This window comes from Typopeltis vanoorti, chromosome 25, assembly GCF_054136105.1.
Source record: "Typopeltis vanoorti isolate ZY-2024b chromosome 25, IOZ_Tvanoo_1.0, whole genome shotgun sequence".
Lineage (NCBI taxonomy): Eukaryota > Metazoa > Arthropoda > Arachnida > Uropygi > Thelyphonidae > Typopeltis > Typopeltis vanoorti.
Window position 1 is genome coordinate 73457616 of NC_143573.1, and position 19874 is coordinate 73477489.

At 33.5% G+C, this 19874-nt stretch overlaps 1 protein-coding gene across 1 annotated transcript in view; it reads left to right on the top strand.

The window, feature by feature from the left end:
* Positions 1–19874, top strand: part of Hip14 (palmitoyltransferase Hip14) — a 242982-nt gene that overhangs the window by 143066 nt on the left and 80042 nt on the right. Inside the window, exons 8-9 of the mRNA XM_090414298.1 lie at positions 1326–1426; positions 7858–7982. Of these exons, the coding sequence (XP_090270424.1) occupies positions 1326–1426; positions 7858–7982 (226 nt within the window). The remainder of the gene's footprint in view (positions 1–1325; positions 1427–7857; positions 7983–19874) is intronic.

Consider the following 19874-nt stretch of genomic DNA (forward strand, 5'->3'; position numbering starts at 1 on the left):
CCTTAATGAATAATAAAATACAGTCATCACATGTGACTTGCTTTCCTATTCAACATTCAGAACAAATAAATCTCCCTACAAGGCTGAATTTAGAAAATAATAAAATTTTGATCTACATATAGACTAACTGAAGAACAAAATTCCGTTTCCTTTCCTTCACTTTTTTTCCATTAATGAAAATTATTTTCAGTCAATGGAGTAATATTTAGAAGATATGTTTAGAAAGCTTATAAGATAACATCTTCCCATTGAAATGTTCAATCACTCTGATTTTTGTTTTTTTAAAGTACTTTATTTCTTTCCCTTGTTTCTTGTTGCATTTACAGAAACTTTATTTTTCTATATCAGACTTAAAAAGTTTCTTTTTAATGAAAGCTTACAAAAAAAAATATTTTTTTTAGATATTCCAATTTTCAGCTGTTTACTTTTCATCTCTTTTCCTGTGATTTGGAGAGACCAGTAAGAAGTAAATTTTTTTTAGATTTGCTAGTCTGCTTCATATAGATTTGCAGATAACCTAATGCAGTTAAATCATTTCATCTATATTTTGACATTTTATGTACTTAATGGGATTTTTTTTTTTTTTTTTTTTTTAATGTGGTTACCACCCATGAAAGGTATTACTAAAATTATCCTTTCTCTTCCAAAAGATTTAGCTAATACAACTATAAAACACTATTGGGGTGGGCAGTGAAGAAAAAAACTCGAGAAGTGCTAAAGTATAGCATGTTATTGGATTTGTGGGAGATGTGTTGAGAAAGGATTTACTTTGTGATTATGTTAGTTAATCTTCTGATAGATTGAAATGTCAGTGTATCTAACCAGTGAATTTCTATAGCTGGTTTTATGAGTGGGAAGCATGGCTCAGTGTTCTTGCCTGATATATTTATATGTATGTTTTTTTTTTTTTTTTTCATTATAAATGATTGAACTGAATAAAAAAAAAAAATATATATATATATATATATAGTTTATATCAAGTAAAATATTTTGAAGAAAATTTTAGAGGAGATAAAAGGAGGGAGCATTAATGTCTTCAGTAAAGTCATATCACTGATTCTACTGGTAATAAGTTGAGAATTGGTAGATTTTCTTTTCTACCAAATTTTATTTTATATTGGAGGAAAAACAAAGTTTTCTAAATTCATATTCAATTACAGGATTGGAATAAAACAAGTATACTCTGTTTAGTTTCAGTTTGAAATTATGTTAATCATATTCCTAAGTAGAGATTGTAATTTCTTAGTTTAATAATTCTTTTTAAACGATGACTTCCATTTTTTGCATTTTAAAGTACTTGTTTTAATCAGAAAATTTTATTTTAGGTTCCTGTTTGATGACAGAATTCTTAATATTCTCCCAATTTCTGTATATCTCTCAACAAAGTTATGGATGTATGTCACATGGTTCACATGGTTTTGGCCATGTATCCTTTGTTATGTAAAGCATTTATTTTATATACAGGGAATCACACTTTTTTTTTAATGTAAGTTGTTCAATTTAGAATTGTCTTCATCTACACATACTGGTCATTTTAAATTGAAGATGCCAAGAAAAATCATATTCTTGGTTTAATCCTTTGTAAGCAAAGTGTAAGCAAATAATTTGCTCATGAAGTATCTTCATGACTGCGCTACTTGTATATAGAGGCTAATGACTTCACATCAATTGCCTTGGTATCCCATAATGCAAAGCACACACCCTTTCAGATGTATATAATGCTAAGCATTAAACACATCTAAGTATAATACTAAGGCAGTTGATGTGAAGTCATTAGCCTCTATGTACAAGTAGCCCAGTCATGAAGATACTTCACATGCAAACATTGTTTGCTTACACTTGGAGAAAGGATTAAATCAAGAATATAATTTCTTGGCATCTTTAATTTATAGTATAACCAAATGAAAAACACTTTCAACTTTGATACTGGCCATTGAATCAGAAATCTTTATGCAGATGTGTAAATGTCACTTATGCAGCATATATGCAGAATACTTGGTCATATGCATCACCACATGTTCTAGGCAACTATTTAAGAATGCTGCTGCTGGTTGGCAGTTCATCAAGGGCTTATTGTGTGTACCCATCTGGCTGGAGCCACGATCTTGAAAACAGCAGAGCTGACTGGTTTCTCAACAGGATGTTTAATCAGTGGAAAAATAACTCGCATTGCTTGTCTAAGAGCGCAACTGTGGTCTTCTGACAATCTGTCATGAGCGAGAATGCCATCGTCTGAGAAGGCTTGTATGGACAAGCAGAACTTCCTGTGTGCAGCAGTTGACCAAACTATGTAATGAAGGCTGTTCCTGACCTATATCTCACCAAACTAGCACAGGGAATTGAAGAGGGTTATTATTGGCAGTTGCATGCCTATATTTAAAATAAAAGTTTTTAATTCAGTGGCCAGTATGTGTATCATGAAGTGTTTTCTCCATTTATATACCATTCTATTGAAGTGAATTAAGATCTAACTTTTTTAGAATAATTCTTATGTAAATTATTTTAAAAGATAAGAAAAAAAATGTTTGACAGTTTCCATCACTCAAACCAAATTAATATTCTGATATATTGAAGCATTATTTGGATGTATTATTGAATGGCACGAAATATTTGTACAGAATGAACTAATGAAATTAATTTTAAATAGATGTGGAAGGTTTATTTTATTATGATTAGGGTTTGATAATCATTATGTCATTACCAAACTAAACGTCATTAGTTGATATTTAGTTTGGTAATGACTCTCTCTCTCTCTCTCTCTAGCAAACTTGTAAGGAATACAAATATTTTGTTGCAGTGAATAGTTTGCTATTGTGAATTCTCATTAGAAAGCATTATGCCTATGGGACATTTTGTTAATTTGTTGTAGTGAGTGAGTGCATTACACTCGCGTTGAGCATAACAATTTGCAATTGTTGATACTTTTGTTCACTTCCTTTTAAAGGCTCTCAGTTCAGGACCTTTTGAAATGTCAAAAATAGTTCATATATCGAGTAGCATGGAATGGATATTGGTGTTTTAGATGTATCATTATAATCATTGAATGCTACACATATTTAAATAAAGAAGAAGTATTTAATTTAAAAACAAAGCTTATATTAATTTGGAGTATCTCATCACATCATCAGTGTGAACGCATAGAAAGATAGTCTGTTACATGAAGTGAGAATGAAAAGAAAACAAGCATGAATGCATTCATTTTGCTGCTCTCTGACCAGTATCATACTGTTAGGAACTCATGGAACAAATTATAAATATAGACAAAAGAGTGCTAAAGCCCATTGCAGTGTATGTAAAATATATTAAATGTGCATGTAAAAACCAAAAAAAAAAGTCTGCATGTGTGTTTGACTTTGCTGTGCACACTGGATACTTTCATGAAAAGAATTTTTCCAAAACAAGTGGAGGCAGTTCTGTGGATTCCTGCTTGTCACTATTGTGATCTAATTATTTCATGGAACTTTTAGAAGAATTGCTCTTCACCTCTCTCTTCCTTTGCCTCTTTACTCAGTTTTCTTCTTCTTCTCTCTTCTATCATCAATGTGGATGATGAGGCCGAATGAACTCTTTCCACTTCTGTCTGTCCCTGGAGAGTCTGAACCATTCTGTCCAGTTTGGTGTCGCTTGTTGTGATTTGGTTTTTAGGTCCTCTTTTATTTTGTCTATCCATTTAATTCTGGGCCACCCTTTGGATCTTTTACCTTCCATCCAGGGGTTTAGTTGGTAATCTTTCTGTTCCCATTCTGGTCATATGGCCAAACCATTGCAGTCTTCTTTCTTGGATTTTGTCTATTATTGCTATTTCTTGTTTTAGTCATTTCCTTATGTCTTCGTTTCTTAGTCTATCCAGCAGAGATACTCCACGTAATCTTCTTCTTGGCCAGCCCATTTTGTTAATTAATTATTTTTTCTCTTCGGCTTTTTTGAGATTCCAGCATTCACTTCCATAGAGAAGTATTGGGAGGACCATTGTCTCATAGATTCTTACTTTTGTTACTTGCTTGATGTCTCTTGACTTCCATATTTTATTTAGTCGTCCAAAAGTTTGGGATGCTTTTCACAGTTGTACCCAATTACTCCTCCAAGGTAGGTGAAGTTTTCTACCTGCTCTAGATTCTTACTATCAATTTCAATTTTCAGATTGGTGTTTCTTTTTCCTATTTGCATAATTTTTGTTTTATCTTTATTTAGGTTTAATCCAAATTTGATGCATACTTTTTTTTATTTTATCAGAAATTCGTCGTAGATCTTCTTCCATGTTTGCAAGTAATGCACTGTCGTCTGCAAATTTGAAGTTTGTTATATTTCCTCCATATATTTTAATTCCTGAGTCTTCTTTGTTTAAGGCCTTACTGGTTGCTTCTTCCAGTGTAAGATTGAAAAGTCTGGTGACAGATTGCATCCCTATCTTACTCCACTCTCTGTGTGGAACAAGTTGGTTAAGGTGTCCTCCACTCGTACTGCACTTTCAGATTTCTCATATAGATTCTTTATTATTCTTATAGTTTTGTTGGGAATTCCAAATTCTTTCATAGTTTTCTTCTACGGATTGAATCAAATGCCTGACAAAAGTCTATGAAATTTATGTAGCAACTTTGGTTGTACTCTAGTGTCTTTTCTCTTAGCTGTCTTAAGGTGAATAGTTGATCAATTGTGCTTTGCCCTGGTCTGAAACCGGCTTGTTCTTCTCCTAGTGCCAGTTCTATATATGGCTTAATTTCTTTTTGGAGTACTTTCGTAAAAACTTTACTTGGAATACTGAGGAGGCTAATGCCTCTGCAATTATTGCATTCTGTTTTATCTTCTTTTTTGTATATAGGAGTTATGACTGATTTGGTCCAATCAATAGGCACTGCTTCGTTTTTGTAGGTCCTTTCAAATAATGTTTTTAATGGTTCCAAAAGTTGTTCCTTTCCTGCTTTTAAAAATTCTGCATGTATTTGATCAATGCCAGGTGCTTTCCTAGTTTTGAGTTTTTCTATGCTGTGTGCTATTATTTCTTTTGTAAAGATATTTGTTTCCTCTTCCATTTCAGTGACTGGAATCGTAATATCCTGAGAGCTGTTTTTATTATATAAATCTCTAAAGTATTCTTCCCACCTGGCTATTCTTTTTGTTTTACTTTCAATTAGTGTCCCGCTTTATTTCTGATATTATTATTTTTGTTGTCCACTAATTTGGTCTATTTGTTTATATAATCCATGGAGGTTGTTTTCTGTAGATTGCTCTTCTGCCATTTTGCATTTTTCTTCTAAACAGTTATTGTCTCTTTTAACTAATTTCTAATTTCTCTGGTTAATCTATTATATTCATTTCTGTTATAGTTCTGTTTTAGTTTCATACTTTTCATTTGATCGCTTAACCTTTTTACTTCATTCGAGATCCAATCCTTTTTACTTTCTCTTTCTGTGTAACCTATTGTTTTTTCTGCTGAATTTAATATTATTTCCTTTAATTTGCACCAATGTTCTTCGATGTTTATATTCTGTTTTGGTAGTTCCTTCAGGTTTTTATATAGTTCTAGTTGATATTTTCTTAGAATATTGTTGTCTTGTAGTGTTTTTACATTCAGTCACCTTTTGACTCTAAAAGTGCTTCCAGATTTTAACTTTATTCTTAGGTTTGCTAATACTAGCTTATCTGATCTGCAGAGAAGGATCTGCAGTCTAGGATACTTGATTTCCATCTTTGGTTTACATTAATATAGTCTATCATATTCTTGGTTTGTCTGTCTAGTGATATCTATGTCTATTTTCTTTTGAGTTTTGGATGTTTAAAGAGAGTGTTGGTTATTGTTAGTCTATTATTTGAGCAGAAGTTTAGCAGTCTTTCGCCATGTTCATTGCTTTCTCCATACCCAAACTTTCCAGTTACTCGGCCAGGTATCCCAGTCTTTGCCTACTTTTGCGTTTATCCCTCCATTACAATTAGGAGATCATGACTTGATGTCTGGTGTACTGCTTTTTGCAAATCTATATAGTACTCCTTAATGTCTTATTCTGATGATGTCGAAGTTGGTGAGTATACTTGAATAATAGTTAGTGATCCGATTGATGTTTTAAATCTTGCTTTAATTATCCTAGGTGAGATAGGATTGTAGGACAATAGAGAGTTTGAGCCTTTGGTTTTAATATAAGTGCTGGTGTTTGTTGTCCTCCCTGCCTGAAGTTAAGATTTTGTACTGTCCATGGTGGAATTCTCCTTTTCCAGTTCCTCACCTTCCATATAACGAAAAATTTCACCACACAATATCCTATAACATCTATTCAAAAGTTTATAGACCTCTATCATATTATTCCTATTAACCGGTCTGCAATCCACATGCTTGCAATCTGCTGCCATAATCCAGATATAATCTCTGTGATTCTTCTTTGCACCCTTTCCACAGCTTATTTATCGGCTTGGAACCGCTAGACCAAATCTGCACACAATAATCTATGTGTGATCTTATCAAGACCTTATAAAGATGCAAAATGACTTCCTTATCTTTACATGTGAAGGGTTGCTTCAATATCGTAATTATCCTATGATTTGTATTTGCAACTTTTGCTATTTGACCTTTGAACTTCAAATTCCTATCCTCCATTATGCCAAGATCCCCAGCCTTATCAATTTCTTGTAGCATAACCCTGCTAATCTAATATGCTGCTGGAAATCTCATCATGCCAAAGTGCATAACTTTACACTTACTAACATTAAACCGACAGCCATTTTCATTTGCTCAGATTTCCAGTCTATTCAAATAATTTTGTAATTACTGAATATCAGTAGCATCCCTGATTGCCCTGCCTATCTTTGCATCATCAGCAAACATTTGCACATCTGATGATAGACCCTGCTTGATGTCATTAATGTATAGATTGAACAACAAAGGCCCAAGGACTGAACTCTGAGGTACACCACTGTTCACCTTAAAACTGGCAGATTCATACCCACCATATACAACTTTCTAATATCTGTCTGTCAACCATCCACTGATCCAAGTCAAGAGTTTATATTCCAATTCTATATTCTCCAGTTTATACAACAGCCTTTCGTATGGTATCCTATTAAATGCCTTAGCAAAATCCAATATTATCACAGTGTATCCATTCCTTTTATCCAACTCGACCGTAACATTGTTATAAAATATGAGCAAATTCCTAAAACATGACATTGCAGAGTATAGTTTTTTAATACCTATTTCTTTATGCAAGTTCTTACCAACTTCTCTAAATCATCACTGCCACACCAGAAATACTGATATGTTTTTAGTTAGACACATCAGTTTTTGCACCACACTTGTACAATGAAATGTTCATATCTTCTCTCCATTACTATGCTATCATTCCTGAGCTGAGACTCAAATTATATAAACAAAAATATATTTTTATTCCTTTTGGTGAAAGTAATGAATTATGAGCTATTAGCTTGCTCAGGGTTTGCAAACATCTCTACATTTGCAAGAACTGAAATCACATAATTTGGCAAGAAACCAGTTGATTTTTTTGCTGTAAAATTTATGAAATGGTAAAACTGTGACAAGATGGTGTAGCGGGTTATAGTCATTCCATTTTATCAGCCACGGAAATATATATACCACATTTATTCTCCAAATGCTAAAAAAATTCTATGCATATCATAATTACACAGCCTCCTATGTAGTCGTAATATGCATAAATTCTGTTATTTAAAATGCTCATACTACATACACTACAGGTATAATTCTAGTAAATTAAAGAAATAATAGCATGTTTAATAGAAATTCTCTGATTATCTCTACAGTACATTCAAAATTGTTCTTGTTCTCTTAGGATAAATAAATATTGAGAATCATTAACTACGTAATTTACCCTATCTTTCTTTAACTACTCTTAGATGTAGGAGACATGTGGAAGACATCAGGTTTTCTCTTGTGCTCCATATTTCTCTTTTATAGTTTTACAAAAGCTTGGAAATCTAATCCAGGTGTAATTCACACAGATCAGGACCAAAAATTTAGGGTGAGTAGTTTTTTGATAATTACAAATTGTAAATAATCTGGCAAATTATTTTTATTTTTATCCCTAAATTTGGTTCAGTGTTTAAATAGTCATCATATAATATTTTATATAGGTTTAGCAGTCTTGTACCTTTGACTAAACTAGAAAATAATAAAATTCACACACACACACACACACACACACTTACATACATACTTAGTAGAAATCTTGACACCCATCATCAGTTCTGTTTAAGGGAACATGAACATAGTGAATGAATAAATGCTGATAGTCTCAAATGAAATATGGTTCATCGTATGCAATTGTCATCATCATCATACGTATCAAGGATTTAGGCCTAGTATGGCTTGTTCCGGCCTTAGAAGTCATCGTTGAATCGTTTAAGAGGACGTCCTGGTTTTCTTTTTCCTAATGGCTTGTACTTTAAGGCTTGTTTTGGTAATCTTTCTGTTTTCATTCTTTGAACGTGTTCCATCCATCTATGTTTATATTTTTTAATTTTTTCAATTACTGGTTCTTGGTTTAATTCTTTCATAATATCTTCGTTTCTTTTGTGATCAAATAGGGTATACTTTGCAGTTTTTCTCATAAACTTCATTTCTGCTGTTGTTAATCTTTGTTTGTCTTTTTGTTTTATTGTCCAGATTTCGCTTCCATACATTAAGACCGGTAGGGCTAATGTATTGTATACTTTTAGCCTGGTTTGTTTTTGAACTAGGTTTGGTTTAAATATAGAGTTAATTACTCCTGTTATTTTTAAATATTTTGCAATTTTTATGTTTATATCTTTTTAATTTTCATAAGTGATCATACATCCTATGTAGTTAAATGAATTCACCTGTTCTAAGATCTTGTTATCTAATACTATTTTAGTTCTTGCTGGATCTTGTCCTTTAAAGGCCATAGTTTTTGATTTTTCTGTTGATATTATCATACCATAATCTTTGGATATCTCATTTAGATTTAAAATAGCTTTCTGTGAGTTATCTTCAGAATTTGTAATTATTATTTGGTTGTCTGCAAAGAGGAGAGTGTTTAAGTTAACTGTAGGTGAAAGTTTAATTCCTTGATGTAAATTTTTACTCCATTTTATTATTATTTCATTTAAGTAGATATTAAAAAGAGTTGCTGAGAGGGAACATCCCTGTCGGACCCCTTGGTTTATCTCTCTTGTATATGATAGCTCATGATTTAATCTTATGTGTATTTGATTATTTTCATATATACTTGTGACAGCTTTTAGGATATTATTTGGTATTTGTCTTTCTTTTAATATGTTAAATAATATGTTTCTTTTAACTTTGTCAAATGCTTTTTCAAAGTCAATAAATGCAATATGTGTTTCTAAATTATATTCTCTTCTTTTCTCTATTATTAATTTTAGGCAGAAGGCTGGGTCTATACATGATCGTCCTTTTCTAAATCCATTTTGTACCTCTAGAATAAAGTTTTCGGAATATTTCATTAGTTTGTTATTTAAGATTCTGCTCTATATTTTGTAACATGAATTTAGTATACTGATACCTCTATAGTTTTTAGGGTCATCTCTATTACCTTACTTAAAGATAGGAATCACAATTGCTTTTTTCCATTCTATTGGGGGGATACCAGTTGAGTAAATTTTATTTAAAAATAATAAGAGTCTTCCTTTGAATCTTGTTTGCAATTGTCATCATCATCATCATCATCAAATTCCTGCCATGTACCCTCAAGGGGTGTACAGGATATGACAGTACTACATGAAAAAATTACATCATTACTAACTTCCTATCTACAATTTTCCTCCAAATCAGTCTGTTACTTGTCAAGACTCCAACATTATCAGATCTTATATTTCTATCGTCTAAGGCACTTTGTACCGTATCAATCCACCTATATCTTGGTCTTCCTCTGGGTCGTTTTCCTGCCAACCTGGCAGAGAACACTTGTTTTGCTAATCTTTCCTCTCCCATTCTATTTAAGTGACCATACCATCTGAGATTAGCTCTGCTAACGCATTCCTGGATGCTGACAATGTCAAGGTCTTTCCTGATATCCTCATTTTTAATATGATATTGCCATTGATGCCATCTGTTCACGCCTCTAATCTTTCTCAGGACTCTCATATCTGCGGTCTCTAGTCTTTGGTCAAGTGTTTTACTTCTGACCCAGCTCTCAGATCCATAAGTTAAAATTGGTTTGAACACAGTCTTGTATACAGCTAATTTAGTGTTCCGACTAATTTCTTTCTTATTCCATATGAATTTATTCAATTGACTTCCCACGATACCAGCTTTGCTGATTCTGTTGTCTATTTCTATATTTAGTTTACCATCTTCAGTAAAAATTGTGCCTAAGTAGCTGAAATGTTTTACTTGTTCCACAGGTTCTCCATTCACAACACAGTTGACATTTTCAATGATTCTGCCTATTTTCATTGTCTTTGTCTTTTTATTGCTGACCTTCATACCATATCTATTACAACAGCTATTCAATTTAGTCAGAGAATCTTGCAGACTTGTAGCGGATTTATTTAGAAGTATAACATCATCCGCATAAAGCAAAGAGCTGACATTAACATCTCCAATTTTGATATCAGGTTTAATACCACATTCCTTCATAATGTGATCCATATAGATAATGAATAACAGAGGGGATAATGTACATCCTTGTCTCACACCAGATTTAACATTAAACCATCTTCCTGTACTTCCTTCAATTCTAACTGCTGACTCACAACTCAAATAAAGACTACGTATTGCTTGATATAATGCCCCATTGACACCATATAACTGCAGCGTATTGAATAGCTTCTCTCTTGGCACCTTGTCATATGCCTTTTCCAAATCGACAAAACTTAAATACAGGTCTTTGTTATATTCCCATGCTTTCTCGACTATTTGTCGTAAAGTGAAGATCTGATCCTGACAGCCTCTATTTGGCCTGAATCCAGCTTGTTCTTCACCAAGCTTTTCTTTCACAATTCTTCTCAACTGTTTCTCAAGTATACTTGCATAGATCTAGCCAGGAACACTCAGTAGGGAAATACCTCTGTAATTCTCACATTCAGTTTTATTTCCCTTTTTATATATGGGTACTATGAGAGCTCTACTCCAATCATCGGGAATTCGTCCCTCTGTCCGGGCTTTCTGAACTATGCAGTGCAGCCACTGTAAGACTCTTATACCACCATACTTCAGCATTTCTGGTCGAATATCATCTACTCCTGCTGCCTTTCCACATTTCAAGCCTTTGATGGCTTTTTCTACTTCAAGTATGGATATGTATTCCTGACTGCATGCCTGGTCAGTGTTTTTTATCACTGTGCTGTCATCACTGCTTGTTTCATTTAGCAGTTTTCAAAGTAATTACTCCATACTTCAAGGATATCTTTTTCTCCTGTTTTCATGTCACCTTTATCATCTCTAATTCCTTTTACAGCACTCTTTCCTCCATTTCTAAGCTTCTTCAACAACCTCCAGAATATTTTGCCACCTTCTTGATATTTATTTTCTATATTCTTGCCAAAGTCCTCCCATGACTTTTGTTTGGCTAGTTTTACACACTGTTTAGCTTTCTTACATTTGTCTCTGTATTCTGTAAGAGTAAAAGCTGACTTATTTGCCAGGAACTTTTGATATGCTTTCTTCTTTTCCTTCACTGCCTCTTTAACTTCCTGTGTCCACCAGGGAGTTCTGATTTTTTTATCCTTGCACACAACCTCATGCCTCTCTGGCAGAATCAATCAATGTTTTCTTCAGAGTTTGCCACTGAATCTCCAAGGTTTGATTACTGTTCTCAAACTCTTTCATTTTCTTTTCAATAATATTTCTGTATTTTAGTCTACAGTTTACATCTGAGAGCTGCTCAACTTTTATTCGCTTTAAAACTTTCTTACATGTTATTCTTTTCAATATGAAATTCAATTTTATCCTGCTCAAGACTAAATAGTGATCACTTCCAATTTCAAATCCTCTGTACACTCTGGTGTCCTGCACCAGGGAGAAAACATCACTATCAACAATAACATAGTCAATGAGACTTTTCTTATTCCTAGCCTCTTCTCTCCATGTGAATTTGTGCACATTTTTATGTTGGAACATGGTGTTAGTAATAACCAGTCCATGTCCTGAGCAGAAATCCAACAGATATTTGCCATTATTATTAGCTTTGTTCTTTTCTCCAAATTTTCCCAAAATATTTTTGTATGTCTCACAATCATTTCCTACTCTACTATTTAGATCCCCAACAAGGACCAACTTTTCCTTTTTCATTGTGTCAGTTGCTTTTTCTAAAGCCTCAAAAAATTCCTCCACTTCTACCTTAGTAGAACCTTCTGTGGGACCATAGGCACATATAAGTCTCATTGTCCAGTTCCCCATTCTCATATTTGCCCACATTACTCTACTTGAGACTGACTGCCATTCAAGAAGATTAGCCTCGTATTTTGTGTTGAATACTATGGCTACTCCTTCTTTTCCTTGATTGTTATTGCCTGAATATAACATTTTGTATTTATTGCTCAGAAAGATCTCACCAGTTTTGGTCTTTTTTGCTTCAGTCACCCCTATTATGTCGATCTGGTACTTATCTAATTCCTCAGCTAGCTCCATTTCTTTGCCATTCAGGCTTCTTACGTTGATAGTACCGATCTTTAACTCTGGTGATGTTGAGTTGGGGTTTGTTTTTAGATTTGTTCCAGTAGCTGACTTTTCGCTGTTCGCCCTGGTTCCCTGGCGAAAACAACGGGGGCCTTGTTTAACCGGGCGACGCCCCAGCCGGCATGAAATTTTGTCATGTTGTACCATCATTTTTTTATTTTGGTTTAACCAATAAGAATACAATTTGGTCGGCTAAATCCCAAATTGCCAGCCCATCCTCGTTCATTCAGTATCAAAGTAGATACCCAACAGGGTGCACCACGAGAAGGTGAGGATTGGACATTAGGTCAGAAGCCCTGGTCGGTTCTCCGCATTCTTTTAAAGGCTATGTGGAGGTCTCCTCTCAGTTATACAGCTTTGACCCTTAAGCACCCCGTTTGCAATTGTTTAATAATTAAATATTACATAATAAGCAGTGTATGTGAGCTTAACATTTTTCTGAGCAAATGTGTTTTAATCATTGTTATTTAGAAACAATAACATGCTGAATGGTATCATTTCTCTATAACTTAATACCATACAGAATAGCAATACCATACTGAATTGTTATGTATTAATGCATAGCAATTCAGTATGGTATTGCCATTAAAAACATATACCGAAGTCATATGACAACACTCTCATATCTCATTTTAATTGTCATATTTGTTTCTAGAAGTAGTACTTCAAAACTTACACCCTTCAGTTTCTAATATTACTGGGATTTATATCAGAATTATATTCTCTTAATATTAGTAATTCAATTAAACCATGGCCTTTGAAAATCTCAGTGTAGTCTGAATACAAAAGTGTACAGTTTGAAAAAAAAAGTTTAATTTCTCTAAATATATATATTGACAGTAGAAATGAAGTTTATGAGAAAAACTGCAAAGTATACCCTATTTAATCACAAAAGAAACAAAGAAATTATGAAAGAATTAAACCAAGAACCAGTAATAGAAAAAATATAAACATAAATCGATGGAGCACATTCAGAGAATGAAAACAGAAAGATTACCAAAACAAGCCTTAAAGTACAAGCCATTAGGAAAAAGAAAATCAGGACGTCCTCTTAAATGATTCATTGATGACTTCTAAGGCCGGAACAGGCCTAAATCCTTGATACGCATGATGATGATGATGATATATATATTGACTCATTTGTTATACTAAGTGATTTGCTACAGTGAGAGTTCACCGTATTTTTATGTTTCATTGTTGAGTATAATATATTCTTACTATCTTTGAGATGATAATTAAAGAATACTTATTACCAGGAAAAGTGAAAGTGAGTGAAGAAACTGAAAGTTCTTGCTAGTTTGGCAGAATGGAGATGACAATGAGCATCATTGAGCTTGGAACTAAAAATGCACATATTTGCAAGCAGTATCAGTATCTGAAATAGTTCTAGTCTGTCTCTTTTTTTTATAAGTTATGTATTTTTCTCTTTTTTTAATTTATTATTATTATATTTTTTTAAGTTAAAATTGCGAGTGACATAGAATATGTAGTAATGAATTCTTAGGGTGCTTAAGGGTCAAAACTGTATAACTAAGAGGAGACCTACACATAGCCTTTAAATGAATGTGGAGAACCGACCAGGGCTTCTGACCCAAATGTCCAATAATCACATTCTAATGGTGCACCCTGTTAGGTGTCTACCTGGATATTGAATGAACGAGGATGGGCTAACAATTTGGGATTTAGCTGACCAAATTGTATTCTTATTGGCTTAAACCAGAAATAAAATGATGGTACAACATCACAGAATTTCATGCCGACTGGGGCATCGCCCAGTTAAACAAGGTCCCCCCCCACCCCAATTGTTTCTGCCAGGGAACCAGAACAAATGATAAACTGGAAAAATCCTGAACACACACATACACCCCAACTCAACATCACCAGAGTTCAAGAACGATAATATTAACATAAGAAGCCTGAATTGCAAAGAAATCAAGCTGGCTGAGGAATTGGATAAGTACCAGATCAACATAATAGGATTGGCTGAAACAAAAAAGACAAAAACTGGTGAGATCTTTCTAAGCAATCAATACAAAATGTTATATTCAGGCAATAACAATCAGAGAAAAGAAGGAGTAGTTATAGTATTCAATTCTAAATATGAGGCTAATCTTCTTGAATTGCAAGTAATATCAAGCAGAGCGATGTGGGCAAATATCAGAATAGGGAACTGGACAATAAGAAGTGGAGAAATTTTTTGAGTCTTTAGAGAAAGCAGCAGACATATTGAAAAAGGAAAAATTGGTCCTTGTTGGGGATCTAAATAGCAGAGTAGGAAATGATTGTCACACATATAAAAATGATTTGAGGATATTTGGAGAAAAGAGCAAAAGCTAATAATGACAATAACCTGTTGGATTTCTGCTCAGGACATGGACTAGTTATTACTAACACAATGTTTCAACATAAAAATGTGCACAAATTCACATGGAGAGAAGGGGCAAGGAATAAGAAAAGTCTTATTGACTATTATTGTTGATAGTGATGTTTTCTCCCTGGTGCAGGACACCAGAGTGTACAGAGGAATTGAAATTGGAAGTGTAGGATAAAATTGAATTTCATATTGAAAAGAAGAACATGTAAGAAAATTTTAAAGCAAATAAAATTTGAGCAGCTCTCAGATGTGAACTGTATACACAAACATAATTCAAGAAAAAATGAAAGAGTTTGAGAAAGAAAGCATACATATCAAAAGTTCCTGGTGAATAAGTCAGCTTGTGCTCTTAGAGAATACAGAGACAAATGTAAGAAAGCTGAACACTATGTAAAACTAGCTAAATAAAAGTCATGGGAAGACTTTGTTAAGAACATACAAAATAAATATCAAGAAGGTGGCATGATATTTTGGAGGTTCTTAAAAAAAGCCCAGAAACAAATTAAAGAGTGCTGTAAAAAGAATTAGAGATTAGTATAAGTTAGTCTAAAATTCAATTCAATTTTATATACAGGTGACATGAAAACTGGAGAAATGGATATCCTTGATGGATTGAGTAATTACTTCAGAAAGTTGCTAAATGAAACAAGCAGTGATAGCACAGTGGTAAAAAAAAAAACACTCAACAAGCATGCAATCAGGAATACATATCCATACTTCAAGTAGAAAAAGCCATCTAAAGCCTGAAATGTGGAAAGGCTGCAGGAGTAGATGATATTTGAGCAGAAATGCTCAAGTGTATGGAGGTATAAATGTTTTGCAGTGGCTGCACTGCATAATTCAGAAGGCCTGGACAGAGGGACAAATTCCAGATGATTGCAATAGAGCTCTCATAGTATCCATATACAAAAAAGGGAAATAAAACTGAATGTGAGAATTACAGAGACATTTCCCTACTGAGTTTTCTTGTGAAGATTTATGCAAGTATACTTGAGAAACGGTTGAGATGGATTGTGGAAGGGAAGCTTGGTGAAGAAGTAGGTGATTCAGGTCAAATAGAGGTTGTCAGGATCAGATTTTCACTTTATGTTAAGAAAATAGTTGAGAAATCATGGGAATATAACAAAGATCTGTATTTAAGTTTTGTAGACCTGCAAAAGGCATATGACAAGGTGCCAAGAGAAAAGCTATTCAAAACACTACAGTTATATGGTGTCAATGGGGCATTATATCAAGCCATACTTAGTCTTTATTTGAATTGTATGTCAGCAGTTAGAATTGTGAAAGAAGTACAGGAAGATGGTTTGATGTTAAATCTGGTGTCAGACAAGGATGTACATTATCTCCTCTGTTATTCATTATCTATATGGACCACATTATGAAAGAAAGTAGCATTAAACCTAATATCAAAATTGGAGATGTTAATCTCAACTCTTTACTTTATAAGATGATGATATACTTCTAAATAAATTCAGGACAACTCTGCAGAATTTCCTGACCAAACTGGTCATGGAATTGTAAATTAAATATGGAAATAGACAACAGAATCAACAATGCCAGTATGGTAGGAAGTCCACTGAATAAATATATACAGAATAAAAGAGAAATTAGTCAAAACACTAAATTAGCTGTATACAAGACCATGTTCAAACCAATTTTAACTTATGGATCTGAGAGCTGGATTAGAAATAAAACACTTGACCAAAGACTAGAGACCACAGATATGAGAGTCCTGAGAAAGAATAGGGGTGTGAACAGAGCATCAATGGCAATATAATATTAAAAACAAGGATATTAGGAAAGAACTCGGCATTGTTAGCATCCAGGAATGTGTTAGCAGAGCTAACCTCAGGTCACTTAAACAGAATGGAAGAGGAAAAATTAGCATAACAAGTGTTCTCTGCCAGGTTGGCAGGAAAAAGACCTAGAGGAAGACCAAGAGATAAGTGGATTGATACAGTAAAAAGTGCCTTAGAAGATAGAAATATAAGATCTAATAATGTTGGAGTCTTGACAGGTAACAGATTGATTTGGAAGAAAATTGTTGATAGGAAGTTAGTAATGATGTCAGTTGTTCATGTAGTACTGTCATAATATCCTGCACATCCCTTGAGAGTACATGTCAGGAATTTATTGATGATGATGATGAATTCTTGGCTAAACCACATTCGTGAGAATTTTAACCAATTCTTAATGAAATGTATCCTTTGCAATGCCACACATATCCTTATTCTGACTGTCTCTGGACACACTTGGTAGAATAGTTTCCATAAGCATATTTGCTGTCTGGAAAAAATTCCTAAAACATTACCATTTGGTTTGGTCATGCTATCAACTTATCTTCAGAATGAGTTCTGAAATTAGCTTCAGAAAGAAGAAATGTTAGGTCTCTCCATAATGTCAGATGTAATTCTGAAAATACCACTCATATTGTATGCTGGAATAAACAGGAAGAATTTGACTGCTCTTTTGTTCAGACTGGGATATTTGACACATTCAACTCATTTAGAAATTGAATTTATATATGTAATTACATAAATGATATACAATTATGAAGGCCTGTGTAGTCTTGTGGAAAAGTTGTTTGCATCTATAGCACTAGGCCACTCAAAGAAAGACCATCATATGTCAAATTCTAGTTATCAACTAAAAAAACTTTTACTAAGCGCCTTTCTTCGATTGGTTCCTGAGTATGTTGATCTCTGGCATTGGCCTGTAGTTTTTCTCCAAAAGACTGGGGTTTTTAATCATACAACTCAAGGGAATTGATCATAAAACTCACACTGTTGCAAACAATAAGATATAAGGTTGAGGTTAGTGACCACAAAATGGGAGCAGTTGTCTGCCATAATCTTCTCCTCAAATGCCTATTAAAATCATTGATAGCCTTGGGCCAGCTATCCCTGATTCCCTATAGGTGGAGATTGACTACCCACCAGTGTTCAGAAAGTGTTAGGATTAATTGGTCTTGTCTACTCCCTTTGGAGAATAAAAGGTGTTAGCTGACTTATTTTTATTTTTTAATAATATACAATTGAATTTGGTTATAACAAGCTCCAGGAGTCTGACAAAATTATTTTGTTGTAACCATTACTCACTATATCAGCGATGAGTTCAGTCTATCTCCCATTTTTTAAAATTTTCAATAACTCAATAAAAAATAGATTAAAAAAAAGTTAGAGAAAAAAAAAATATAATTATATACCTAGATATTCATTTTAGAAATTATGGACTTTACAACCGTGTTATAGATAACTATTTTAATATCCCGACATTTCGACCTTCAAATCAAGATCATTGTCTGGAGTATACACAAATATACAAAGACAAGTTGAGTTACATTTCACACAGTATGCTAAAGAGATAATGATTTGATCAACGGTTATTCTACTGGCATGAATAAATTTTCTAGTGAAAATATAATATATATTAAAAAAATACAAATAAAATAAAAATTAATTAATTAATTAGAAACTACATCGAAGCTATATTCTATTTAAGATAACATCAGAGAAACATTCTTTCATATAAGTTTTCTTACAGTAACAATGATGTTCTAATTTAACATGACAATTGTTATATTAGATTTAAGATTCTGGATTATATACAGTCCTGTTTATAGTTAACTCTTAGGGAGAAAAGTTCCATTGGTAGAATCTACATAGAGGTCATGCCAGTAGAATAGCCGTTGATCCAATCATTGTCTCTTTAGCATACTGTGTGAAATGCAACTCAGCTTGTCTTTGTATAGTTGTGTAGTCTAGATGATGATCTTAATATGAAGATCGAAAAATGTCGGGAAATTAAAATATTTATAGCACGGTTGTAAAGTCCATAATTTCTAAAATGAATGCTGATTGCGTGTGACACTAAAAGAAAGGATACCTATGTAAAATCTCGCGAGAAATTATTTTTTTAGGGAATTTTCACTAAAGATTTTCCAATTTTTTTGCCTGAAATTATAAGAAAAAAATGTGCTTAGTAAGATGTAAAAATATAAAAGAATAAATTACTGTTAGAATGCATCTGCACTTTAGACCTGTTTGCAAAAAGCTTAATAGGAGTTGAGCCGGATTAACACTGAATACCACCAAAATCGTAAGGTCAAGCAGCCAGCGATGACATCAATTCTTTCATTGCTTCTGGTTGATTCTGGAATACTCTTAATTAAGAACAAAGGATGAAAAATGGAATAAAAGGCAATGCAGCACATGGTTCTGGGCTTTTTGGTCCTTGGTCTCTTGCTTGGCTTTTCACCTATGACTTCTATGGGGTTTCCTTCCCTGAATCCAGGAGGATCGTTCTTTGTGCTGCCAATGCCAGATGTTTCTCTGCTGCCAGCTCTCTCTCTAGGCTCTGGGTAGCTATGGCAGAACCCCAGCACGTCCAACGAAGGAAAACTCTCAAGAATTAACCCCGGACGGAAGACGCTCCAGTCTCTAAGTGCGTTACAGAATGTAAATCAGACTTTCCTCTTGAGATTTGTTAGCAAGTAAGCCATTATTTTGTTGTAGTATGTCATGTGAATGTAACTCGAAATCATAAAGGATTGAGAGAAGTTACTTGTTAACTGGCGGTTAGATTGAATTTCATATAAGGGAAGAACGTGTATTGTTAAGTATGTCTGATTCATAAGTTGTTTGTGAAGGTGTCTGAATTAGTATCAATTAAGTATTGAATGTTGAAAGAAAGTTAATATGATCCTTCTTGGAATATTTATGCATGCTTGCAGGCCAAGTGGTGTCATAGAAGATGCTGTTATTTCAAGGTACAATAAGTTTTATGATAGTGAACTCAGTATAGTTTCTGTTGCTTAGATAGCAAGTTGTCTTTGTGTGTTAAAATGCTTTTAAGTAATTCTTTTATTAACTTTCATGT